This window comes from Tachyglossus aculeatus, chromosome 12 (assembly GCF_015852505.1).
Source record: "Tachyglossus aculeatus isolate mTacAcu1 chromosome 12, mTacAcu1.pri, whole genome shotgun sequence".
Classification (NCBI taxonomy): domain Eukaryota; kingdom Metazoa; phylum Chordata; class Mammalia; order Monotremata; family Tachyglossidae; genus Tachyglossus; species Tachyglossus aculeatus.
The window spans coordinates 27,131,456-27,144,515 of NC_052077.1; the positions used below are offsets into that span (position 1 = coordinate 27,131,456).

General features: G+C 41.0%; 1 protein-coding gene across 1 annotated transcript in view; it reads right to left on the reverse strand.

Annotated features, from left to right (window-relative positions):
- C12H4orf45 (chromosome 12 C4orf45 homolog) overlaps positions 1–12,752 on the reverse strand; it is a 52,449-nt gene extending 39,697 nt beyond the window's left edge. Inside the window, exon 1 of the mRNA XM_038755262.1 lies at positions 12,617–12,752. Coding sequence (XP_038611190.1) covers positions 12,617–12,680 — 64 coding nt within the window. The 5' untranslated portion in view covers positions 12,681–12,752. The remainder of the gene's footprint in view (positions 1–12,616) is intronic.
- Between the last annotated feature and the right edge of the window lie 308 nt (positions 12,753–13,060).

Below are 13,060 nucleotides of genomic sequence, written 5' to 3' on the forward strand. Positions count from 1 at the left end.
AATACTTCAATAAATACTACTGATTAATTCCAAGAATGAGTGCTACCTTAGCTCAAATTTTGGCTCCTCATATCAAACTAACAGTGCTTTGCATACAGTAAGTGCTGAATAAATATGATTAATATTAATAACAACTCCATTGGGGCAGTCAGGAAACTATTTTTTTTTTTTAGTGGTATTTGTTAAGCTCTTACTGTGGACCAGTCACTGTTCTAAGCACTGGGCTAAATGGGTTGGACACAGTCCATGTGGCACGAGGGGCTCACAGTCTTATTCCCCATTTTACAGTTGAGTTAACTGAGGCACAGAGAATTTAAGTGATTTGCCCAGTGTCACACAGCAAAGAAGTGGCAGAGCTGGGATTAGAACCCAGATCCTTCTGACTCCCAGAACCGTAATCTAGTCATTAGGCCATGCTGCTTCTCAATTCTCTGGGTTTTTATCCCACGAGAGGATTTTCCACTGGAGGAGTTCCAGGGTGAAAAGATTGGAGCATCCTGACTGGTAGCATTGCCAAAAGTCACCTGGAATATCCAGGGCTTTGTCTAAAAAATCAACTACCCTTAATATGGCTGTTTTCCCCTTGTCATTAAATTCTCGCTCTTGCTCCTCCTAAAGTGGAGAAATCTAGTCAGAATTGAATGGATAAAATCTTTTTTTCTTTCCTCATCTCTGTGAATCTGTCAAATCCTTGCCCTTAAATCCCTTCACCAATTCCCATTGTGTGCCATTTCAAACTCAGAGTTCTTACCCACCCGTTCAAAGTTTTCTATGGCTCCAGCCTGCTTCTTTTGGCTCTCCTCTCTCATAACCACCTCACCCTTTTTTTTTTTTTTTTTGGCCTAGATGCCAGCTCTCAATTTTACTCACTCCTATTGTTCCCATCACAACCTCATTTTTTCATACCTTCATCCCAGCTGCATTCCAGGCCATAAATAGCTGGAATACATCTGTATGCTATGTTTGAACAAGCACAAGAACTGTTTTTTATTATCGATGCATTTTTATCCCCCTGAATAATAGATAATACCTTTGCACCGGGAAGAAACATGACTAGTGGAAAGAGCATGAGAATCTCAGTAGTACCAGTCCTCCTTCTTGCTCTATGACCTTAGGCAAGATGATGATAATAATAATAGTAATAAACACTTACTATGCACCAAGCACTGTACTAAGCACTGGGGTAGATACTAGATCATTAGGTCCCACATGGGGCTCACAATCTAATCAATCAATCAATCAATCGTATTTATTGAGCACTTACTATGTGCAGAGCACTGTACTAAGTGCTTGGGAAGTACAAATTGGCAACATATAGAGACAGTCCCTACCCAACAGTGGGCTCACAGTCTAAAAGGGGGAGACAGAGAACAAAACCAAACATACTAACAAAATAAAATAAATAGAATAGATATGTACAAGTAAAATAAATAAATAAATAGAGTAATAAGTAGGAGGGAGAACAGGTATCGAATTCCTATTTTGCAGATGAGGGACCTGAGGCACAGAGAAGTTAAATGATTTGCCCAAGGTCACACAGCAGGTAAGTAGTGGAGCCAGGATTAGGATTTAGGTCTTCTAACTCCAAGGCTCGTGGTCTTTCCACTAGTCCATGCTGCTTCCCCGTGCTGCGAGTTATCTTCTCTATGACTCTTTGCCTCATCTGTACAACAGGAATAAAATACCTGTTCTGTTTCCTTCACACTGTGAGCCCCATGTGAGATTGGGTCTGTGTCTGATCTATTATCTTGTATCTGCCTCAGTGCTTGGCACATAATAAACACTTAATAAATAGCACAAGAATTGCTATTATGGGTGTTGTTTCCCAGCTAAAACTCTGGGGAAAGCATGCCGAGTAAATATATCCTTCTTGAATTTGGAAACAAAAATCTCCCAAAAGTGAGATCTCTGAGCTCTTAGCGGCAAGTGGGGTAAGGTTGTTAATCAGAGTAGTACAGGAGATGATATGGTTCATGAGGGTTCATTTCTCAGAACATGGGAAGCAGTGTGGCCTAGTGGAAAGAGCACAGGCCTGGGAGGGGAATTGGGCTCTAATCCCACCTCTGCCACTTGACTGCTGTGTGACCTTGGGCAAGTTATTTCACATCTCCTTGCCTTAGTTTCCTCATTTGTAAAATGGGAATTCAATGCCTGTTCTTCCTCCTACTTACACTGTGAGGCCCATATGGGAGAGGGACAGTGTTCAACCTGATTAACTTTTATACACCCACAGTGCTTGACACATAGTAAGCGCTTAACAGATATCATCATTATTATTACCCCGGGGCTTTGTACAGTGCTCGGCACATAATGCTTAACAAATAGCGAGAAGCAGCATGGCTCAGTAGAAAGAGCACGGGCTTTGGAGTCAGAGGCATGGGTTCAAATCCATGCTCTGCTGCTTTTCAGCTGTGTGACTCTGGGCAAGTCACTTAACTTCTCTGGGCCTCAGTTACCTCATCTGTAAAATGGGGATTAAAACTGTGAGCCCCTCGTGGGACAACCTGATCAACTTGTATCCTCCCCAGTGCTTAGAACAGTGCTTTGCACATAGTAAGCACTTAATAAATGTGATTATTATTATTATTATTAAATACCATGGTTATCATTGTTATTATTTTTAGGAGTAGTAGCGGTATTGTTACAATGTTTTTTCTTGCTCATGAGAAAAAGAATTCTGGGAGGCCTGCCCAGACTGAGCCCCCTCCTTCCTCTCCCCCCTTCTATCCCCCCGCCTTACCTCCTTCCCTTCCCCACAGTACCTATATATATGTATATATGTTTGTACATATTTATTACTCTATTTATTTTACTTGTACATATTCTATTTATTTTATTTTGTTAATATGTTTTGTTTTGTTCTTTCTCTCCCCCTTCTAGACTGTGAGCCCACTGTTGGGTAGGGACCGTCTCTATATGTTGCCAACTTGTACTTCCCAAGCGCTTAGTACAGTGCTCTGCACACAGTAAGTGCTCAATGAATACGATTGAATGAATGAATGAATTAATTAATTAATGAACTGAGATTCCCAAGTGGACCAGCCTGTAGTTCCAGCAGTAACCCATTACGATTTAGAAAAACTTTAATAAACAGAACATGTTACTAAGAAAGGAGTGGATTCCAGACAGCATAACTAGATTAAGAACAAGTGACAAAAGGATCGAGTCTCAGTACTAAAAAGAACCCCAACTTGGTCAGTCCTGTTGGCACCAAGATGAATGGTTAATGGTCTCTAACTGGGGAGAAACTATCAAGGTACTTACGCCTGAAACTTGCAGGTTTTTTATTACTAATTGTACAGAGCTGCATCATTTTTAAGACAATGACCTCCCTTCTTGGGAGATAAATTATACTTGATTTTCTAAACTAATTTTACTCTACTATTCCATCTAAATTCGATTTAGAACATGAACAAGTACAAATCATTTGGGTCCAGAAAACTCATTTGTATCTCTGCTATTGTCTCTGAAGGATGACTCCAACATGTCAGATAGAAGACCGAATATGAGCAAATGTATAGATTCAAGGAGAAATGGTGGAATTGTCTTTTTCCCTGAAATGTGTGTGTTTCTAAAGGGTGTAAATCCTTACTGCTAGCCTCAGAAACCAGTCATCAATTCACAGAACAAAGGGAAGACCTTAGTTGGTTCCACTAATGAGGAAGATAATTCTATCTCCAAGCCCCCATGGGCCTTAATTTCTCTTGTGAGACTTTCAGGGAGAGGGTCAGTGGTATTTGTTGTGATGGTAGTTTCTGTGATTTGTGACATCATCCAACACGTACAGACTAAGTATATAGATTTGATTCACTGAGCACGCGAAATAGTCAGCCAAGAGTCACTGCATTTGGCTTTGCTCAATCAAATCCCAGGTTTCAGGTTAGTGATCCAAGGTCTTGGTTACAAGATTTCAAAAAGTTATTAATAGTTACATGAACATGTCAATGGCTGTTTGTATTTTAATCTTAAGCCTTCCTGATTAGTCTGCCCTTTGCCGCTATCTCTACAGGTACTCTTGCTCCATTTTTCTTTCTTGTGATTTGTCTTCTCCTTGCTCTCCTCTTCTGCCTCTCCTTTTCTCCCCAGTCAACCACCAGGCTTTAGCAGAGCTGAAAATTAGGCTGGAATGGCAGAATGAAGCCTAAATGGAGCTGCCCACTCAGAGAGACCATCAGTCTGGGGTCGGTAATCAATCAATCATCAATCAATCGCATTTATTGAGGGCTTGCTGTTCTCAGAGCACTGTAGTAGGCATGTAGGAGAGCAGCATGGCATAGTGGAAAGAGCACAGGCCTGGGAGTTAGGAGGGGCTGGGTTCTAATCCTGACTCTACCACTTGTATGCTGTGTGACATTGGGCAAGTCTCTTCACTTGTCTGTGCCTCAGTTACCTCAACTGTAAAATGGGGATTAAGACTGTGAGCCCAATGTGGGGTAGGGACTGTGTCCAACCTGATTTGCTTGTATCTACCCCAGTGCTTAGTACATTGCCTGGCACATAGTAAGTGCTTAACAAATACCACAATTGTTATTATTATTTCATGATCCTGTACTTCCCAAGCGCTTAGTACAGTGCTCTGCACACAGTAAGCGCTCAATAAATAGAATTGATTGATTGATTGATTGATCGCTCTCAGTAATGAAGACACTGTGTTCATCCAGGTTCACAGTATAGTGTCCGACTCATTTTCTCAGCCCATATGACAACTAGACTATAAACTCCTTCTAGACTGTAAGCTCTTTGTGGGCAGGGAACGTTTCTACCAACTCTTCTGTTGTACTCCCCCAAAAGCTTAGTACAATGTTCTGCCCAAAGTAAGCGTTCACTAAATGCGATTAATTACCTCTGACATACAGCCTGATAAGTATGCCTAGGAGAGACTTTACCCCAGAAGGGCCACAAATCTTCCATTGGCACAGCCAGATAGATCGAGGGTTGAGAATAGTGACTAAAAATAAATATAATTCCTACACGTAATAATGGCAGTGTGCTGATTGAAGGGTTGAGTGCCAAGACCAGAGAAACACTTGAGAAAGTAATCCCTATGCTTTTTTTTTCCTTTAAAAGTTAATTATATTTGATTAAAATTCAATTATGCCTTCAGAGACCCTTGAAATGACTGGAAGCAAAACTAATTACTGGAAAGCCAGAAAAATGGAGATATTTCAAACTAATACAGGCTGCTAATAGTGCCAAGAGTTTATCAGCTATGTGAAAATCCACACCAATCTTGACGCATGATGAAAATGTCCGAAGTCCATTCCCAGGAAGAAATACCCTCGGTTGTTTCTATGGACAACAGAGTTATACTGTGTGGAACTTTTTTGGGCCACTGGCACAGCTCACTTGTGTGACCCTGAGCCATTTCCTTTATGCCTCTGGCTGACTGTCTGGGCCCTTAAATCTGTGACAGGGTTATACCAGAGAGGATTTCACAAGCTCTCATTCATTCATTCATTCATTCATTCAATCATATTTATTGAGCGCTTACTGTGTGCAGAGCACTGTACTAAGCGCTTGGGAAGTACACAAGTTGGCAACATATAGAAACGGTCCGTACCCAACAGCAGGCTCACAGTCTAGAAGGGGGAGACAGACAACAAAACAAGACATATTAACAAAATAAAATAAATAGAATAAATATGTACAAATAAAAAATAATAGAGTAATAAATATGTACAAACATATATACATATATACAGGTACCGTGCGGAGAGGAAGGAGGTAAGGCGGGAGGGAGCGGGAGGAGGGGGAGAGGAAGGAGGGGGCTCAGTCTGGGAAGCCCTCCTGGAGGAGGTGAGCTCTCAGTAGGGCTTCTCCGATCCCATACCTCATTTAAGTTGGTCAGAGGAGAATGGATGGCAAAGATGCCCTTGATAGACATGGGAAGAAGGATACATTTTTTTTTATAACCACCACAACCCTAACCCATGCTGCATTATCAGAGTTCAAGGATGTCTTTAATACGTTCTCGTACAGCTACTCTGGACACAGAAGGTACTTAATCAGTACTGATGACTGACTGAATTTTAAGGTAAACTTTGATTAATTCATTTCAAAATTGCCTTAGTCAAACCAATATTTCTGGGACCTCCATAGGTGGAAAAGGAAATGATTTCTACTGGGATCTCTGAATTATTCCAAAATCAATAATGATGCCTGTGGAATGATTTGGTTACTGGTAGACCTGACAGATCCTATTCCCATGAGCTATTTTCTATCTACTCAACCCTGTTCATCCCCATTTCCACCCTTGGGTATAAAGGGCATTACATTTTGGCTCAGTCACTGAATGGGAAGGCAGTAATCAATCAATCAGTCAATCAATCAATCAATCAGTGGTATTTATTGAGTGTTTAGTATTATGTGCAGAGCATTGTACTAAGCACTTCGGAGAGTACAGTACAACAAAATTATCAGACACATTCCCTGCCCATATGTCCTTACAGTCTAGAGTGGAGATGGACATTAATATGAATAAATAAATAACTTATGGTAAATAATTTAAAGATGTGTCAGTGAAGGAGGTCAGTCTGAGGAAGTCTGACCAGGTCAGGAAATGATTTCAGCCAACCTGAAATCCAGAGTCCCTTGGACTATAAATAAGTCAAACCCTGACCCCAATGTACACTCTAGAATATCTTTCTACTGCACTAGAAATAATAGCAACATTTTTAAAGGACAGTTTACTTCCTTTTCTAGTTATCCCGAAACTTTCTTCCAAGAACCTGATTATCCTTAGAAATAAACTTTTCTGTGTCCCTCTGGGAAAGGCAAAGAAGCCAGAGATCGTGAGAGCTCCCTCAGGAGTTTAGTCAATCAATCAATCATATTTATTGAGTGCTTACTATATGCAGAGCACCGTACTAAGGGTACAACACCATAATAATGCCTGTAGGCCCAAAAATCACAGGAGTTGCTGGATTACTGAGAGGAAAATAACTGAATAAAGAGCAAAAGCCTTGCAGCGGGGAAAGTGCTGCAGTCTCCATCATGCTTAGGAAATAAATGCATCAAATGAACAAATCAAGCAGTTGTAATCCTGCTTATGTATGACCTGTACAATATATTCAGAGTGGAAATGATTCTCCTCAGTGAGCATAAAAGCTAATGGACATGCAAAAACCTTGGAGTTACCCTTCATTTCCAAAGGTTGAGAGTAATTTAACAGCATCTTGGAATGAAAAAAGACCTACCAACTTAAAGAGTCACCAGTGCCATACTGTCCTCTTTTTCAAGACATTTACACTTGGAAGGGGAGGATGTGCCTGTTTTGAAATGATATATATATTTTTTCTCTTTCTCACCCTCTCTAAAAAGGAATCAATACTGCAGGTTTGGAAAATTTTCTCCTCCATTAAGTAAGATTTCCTAAATCCCATCTTCTCCATATGCTTTTTTTCACAGTTGCTGCTGAGCTGCTTTTTGAAGTTGTTTGCTCTTTTAAAAAACCAAAAACTGGGTCTGACTGTGCTCCCAATTTAGCCATTTTAGCAGCAGCCTGCCACCCGCAAGGAGATCCTGAGGAAGCAGCAGCTGGGCCTTTGGAGAGGGGAGAGTGAAGGCTTAGAAAGGGACTCTCTTTGAAGCAGCTTGACCCCTTCCCACTGCTTCTGACAATGCCCCTGCTGAACTTTCCCTTTCACTCTCTCCTGGAAGAGAAATTCTCTGCTTTTCTCAAGGAGGGTGAGAGTTAAAAGGAGACCTGTCCCCAGGAAAGCTTGGCAGGCGGTGGCGTGGGGAGAGGGGGCCCAGGGCAAGGATGGTATGGGGTGGGGGGTGCTCCCTCTGAAGTCTGTTGCCTGCTGCTGATCCAGCAGCAGCCATCCCCCAGGGAGCTGGGCCGTGGCAATCACTGATTCTGTGTTCTTCCCAATTAAAAGGTGCTTTAGATGGAAGGATAAAGATAAAAGAAATTGCTGAAGACCTTCCTTCCATGACACACATAAGCCACAGGTTCAGGATATATAAGCGGAAATCTTCCCCAGTGGTTGGTACAATTCTTTGTGCTTGGTAATTGTTTAACAGATGCCAAAATTATCATCATTTCTTTTCTTAAGGTCTGTCCTTCCAGCTAAGAGAATTCATTTGTAAACACTTCAAGGCCACCACCACATTTTTCCAATGGCCTGTAACTTCTTTGAAGCCAGTACCACATTTTCCCTGTGACCTGTAACTTCCCCATGACTCCAGGTAGGACATACTGAGCCCAGACTGAGCCCCCCTTTTCCTCTCCTCCTCCCCCCCCACCCCCGGCCCTACCTTCTTCCCCTCCCCACAGCACTTGTATATATATTTGTACAGATTTATTACTCTATCTATTTTACTTGTACATATTTCCTATTGTATTTATTTTGTTAATGATGTGCATATAGCTTTAATTCTATTTGTTCTGATGATTTTGACACCTGTCTACAATGTTTTGTTTTGTTGTCTGTCTCCCCCTTCTACACTGTGAGCCTGTTGTTGGGTAGGGACCGTCTCTATACATTGCCGACTTGTACTTCCCAAACGCTTAGTCCAGTGCTCTTCACAAAGTAAGTGCTCAATAACTACGATTGAATGAATGAATACTGATGGGTGAAAATGAGAAATACATAGATGGATCATTATAAATTGTGCAAAATCATACTCACTGGAAAGAAAGAGAATCAGGTTTGATCTGGTTCTGGTTGCCCTATTCTAGATGACTTCCAAGGAAGGCTTTAAGCACATTAAGAGTCATTTAGTAAGCGCATAACAAATCCATTATTATTATTATTATTTAGAAACATAAAGGACCACAACAATGCTACCTCATCACCATCCCTCTGTGAAAAGCTAGAGCAGACCCATGGATGTATATCTAGATGGGTCCAGAAGGATGGGTCAGTTCTGCCACCATCTTGGTTCCAGTTTGTTTTGGTGAAGGGGTTGGGTCAAACACATATAGAGTTGGTCCAAACTTTGGCTATTGAACCCAACTTCCCATGGGTTCTCCAGATAGAGCATGAATCAAGATAAGACCACTCCAATAAGATCACTGTTGTGCTGGATTCCCCCAATCTGAACCCCAAAATTGGGTCTGAACCAGGGAAGACTCGGGTTGGGGGGAGAGAGGGAGGAGGACGGTTGCGAGGCCATTTTTGAGACGTTCAGCCAGCTTGATTTCAGTTTGATATTGGCTATTAGGCTCTTGGAAGACCAAGATGGCTTCAGGGCCACCCAAGGGCTAAGGTATACTCCAGAGAAGCCTATGCACTTTAAAAGTTGGTGATGTGGGTTGCTTCTTGTTTAGTTTCACCACAAGAGTCAATCAACAAGCGAATAAATCCCATTTTGTACTAAAAGAATCATTTTGCGTTTTCAGTCTCATGATTCAGGCTTCAGTCCTGGGCTCTTTGAGCAGGTTGGATCAGACTTATTCCCTCAGGAGGCTGTAAACAAGCAAACTACAACAAAAAAAAGTGGGACTTGAGCATGAGGGCACATCCCTGAAATGCTGGCCCAGAGCTGGATCAGACCCTCAGTCATAAAGAAAGGACCTAGTTCATTCAATCATGTTTATGTGCGCAAAGCACTGTACTAAGCGCTTGGACCTAGTTCAAGAACTGGAAAAGCCATTTTACTCAACAGAAGGGAATGTCCAGGTGGATTAAGGGATTGGAGCTTTTAAATTGAGGGGGGGGTGGTGGTGGTGTCATATTCTTAACTTTGTTATTGTCATGTGTTTCTGAGGACTCAAGCCTCCTGACTTGTGTTTCTGTAAAACAAGAGTGATAAGAGCAGAGATACCTATGTTATGAGATTATTTTGGAAGCTTTAGAAATCCATAGAAAAAATGAGTTTTGTTGCTATCTCTGACAATGTCTCTACAATAAACGGACAAAATAATGCTGAGTGTTTATTACCCAAACTAACTGAAAAGAAGGAACTCAATCACTTCAATCCTTCAGATGGATTTATTCGGAGGAAGGTGTCCATTAAGGGCAAGAGCTTATCATGGTTTCTTACCGCCCGAAAAGAAGGTTCTCTGACAAGTTCGCTGTCCTGGCATTTTTGGGAGATAATTATTCAGTACTGTTACTGTGGCTTTAGGAAGCTCTACTGGCAGAATTTTTTGACTACTTAACATTCGCTAATTATCCTGTCAGCAGAACTGTTAATTCACTGATTCAAAAAGATATTTCATTTTTACAGCATAATTTAGAGAGAGATAAAACTGACACCAATTTGAATCAAGCATATTTTCAATCTTTTAAGCTGTGATTTTTAAGAACTATGTACATTTTTTCCTTTTTCCTAAATACCAGCCATGATCCAATGAGCCATTACCTACTCCAGAACGGCACACTTGATGGTTTTGCTGAATCACTGAAAATAATATTTAGAAGAAGCCTCCAGATCATTTAACCCAATCCCCTGCACCAGTGCCAAAGTGATATAAATGAGTTGCTCCAAATGACCACCTATTAATCCTGAAATTTAGGAAAACGCAAAATGATTCTTTTAGTACAAAATGGGATTTATTCGCTTGTTGATTGACTCTAAACTAAACTAAACAAGAAGCAACCCACATCACCAACTTTTAAAGTGCATCTTTTAGCTGCTAAAACCCAGTTTACTTCCTGTTTCAGTCTTTTGCCTCTCCTTTGTCGTCTACCTCATTTTAAAGTCTTTTCCCCCATGCTGTTTCCTAGAAGGTATGTTTTTTTAAGGATGGCAGTATTGATCAGCAGAAACCTCTACCTGTTTTTGAGATCATTTCTGGTGATTGGTGAGGAGCGAGAGGATTCTGGAAAGTACTTTATCCCTTGTCACTTGCTGGGAATAAAACTGACAAGGATCACACAAAGCAGGGCCAACAGTTAAGTGTTCCCTTGCCAGAATTGAATTCCCACTGACTCTCATCCAGTGGTCCTGCGCTGAAAGTAGGGAGGAGAGAGAAATGGACAGAAAAAGGTACAGACTAAAAGAGTCCCACAGAGAAAAGCCACCTTGCCTACCCCAATCCATGGTCATTTTTTTCACCCGAAGCTCTAATTCGATCACTTAGGTTTGCAGACTCAGGAGCAAAATCTTGGAGACAGATGCTTTGTAACAACTGTGAGTGGGAAGGGTTCCATTTATGATTGGTTTTGGACATTTACTAAGGCCCTTAAATGCATAACGTCAACTTGATGCTTTATATTTGAGGTTTTTTTTTAATTGTTTTAATGATACAGGCTCTTCTACTAATGTACCACTGCCAACTCTTCATAAAATTATCTTTGTTCTGGTGATTCTTGGATAAATTTAGTTGAGTGACAAAATGATTTAAAAACATTTTGGGAAAGTAGCATGGCCTAGTAGGAAAAGCACAGGCTTGGGAGCCAGAGGATCTGGATTCTAATTCCACCTCTACCACTTTCCTGCTGTGTGACTTGGCAAGTCACTTACCTTCTCTGTGCCTCAGTTTCCTCAACTGAAAACTGGGGATTCGATACCTGTTTTCCCTCCTACTTGACTACAGCCCAAATGGGATAGGGACTGTGTCCCACCTGATTAACTTGTATCTACTCCAGGGCTTAGAACAGTACTTTACACATGATAAGTACTTAACAAATATGATTAAAATAAAAAAGGAAATTATGGACACTAAACTCAGAATGGAAAGTACTGGAGTCAACAAGTATAACATCACTACTAAATGTGTATATTCTCTATAAGGACATTTTAGAAATGACTGCAACTCATTTTTTTAAATTTCTAAATCTAAGATATTTGATTCTGGGACTTATTGAGAAAGGGTTACCTGATTATTTATTTCTGTTAAAGAGAAAATGATGGTAAAGGTGAATTCACTTCCCAAATGTTTACATCACTGAATTTCAAACATTTCTATTAGTGTGATGTTATGGTGGACTAGAAATGAGATGAGTGAATAGGTTCATGAGGCAGATTAATGGAGTGGAGATTTGCAAAATAACTCATGTTTATATGTGTCTCCCAACACTTCTGGTATCATTCATCAGGTGGTCTCTGGCAGTTTTCTAGACTATCCCTAAAGGGATTCTTAGGTCAGAAAAAACACTGCCATCCTCCTAAGGAAGCCCTCCATTTTAGGTACATTCTTGCACACATACATGTAATCCAATGATTTAATAAAAAATAGAAATGCCAATAATATATGATTAGCTGAGGTTGAGTCAATGAACTCACCTCTCGTAAGTGTTAGACTCTTGAAACCATGAAATATTTGATAAGATGGTTGAAATTAAGGAAGGAATTTATTCTGGTCTACATAACACCTGTAAGACGATGAACATGGTAGCACTTGGCTGTTGTTATTTATTCTAGGGCAGAACTGGGCACTCCAGGATGCTCTGTAAATGATTACCTTGCTATAATATAGAAGAGGTAATGCAGCACCTTGGTTTACAGCAGCATGTAAAGAATAGTGTGGTGTACAGCATGTACAAACGACTGCTAATTATACTCAGTACTTGTAATTAGTACTTCTAATTGAAATATACTGCTAGTTTAAATATACCTACTCTATGAGTATTCAAATCTACAGATAGAGACCGATCAAGCTAGCCAAGATTGATTTAGGGAATCTGTCCTATGCAGAGGGCATCAGAAGCTTTTCATTTACCTGTGAAAATCATTCGTGTTCCAACAGTTGGAGAAACAGATTTCCTGTGAGCAAGAGACGTCATGGTGCCTTCCTTGACTGAAGAGTCAGTGCCTGGGTGGCCCTTGGACCTGTTAACCCTAGCTCTGAGTTCTGCTGCAGCTCAGAAGGCAAACTGTGCCCCCCCTTTCCCTCTCCCTCTCTCTCTCTTTCTCTCTCTCTCCCTCCCTTTCCTTCTCCCTCTCCCTCTCCCTCTCCCTCTCCCTCTCCTAAAGTGTTTCAGTCTAGAATCCAGGTGGTCATTATGGAGTCATTGTCATGGGGAGTTTAGGGTGCTCAGAATTCCATAGCAGCAGCAGCTTTGATAGGAGCAGAGGGTCATGGGGTAAAGTATGAGGGAGTCCAAAGGAGAAGGTGGATGAGGTGAGAGAAACAGAAATGAGGAGAAAGATTTAGGGCTAGGTT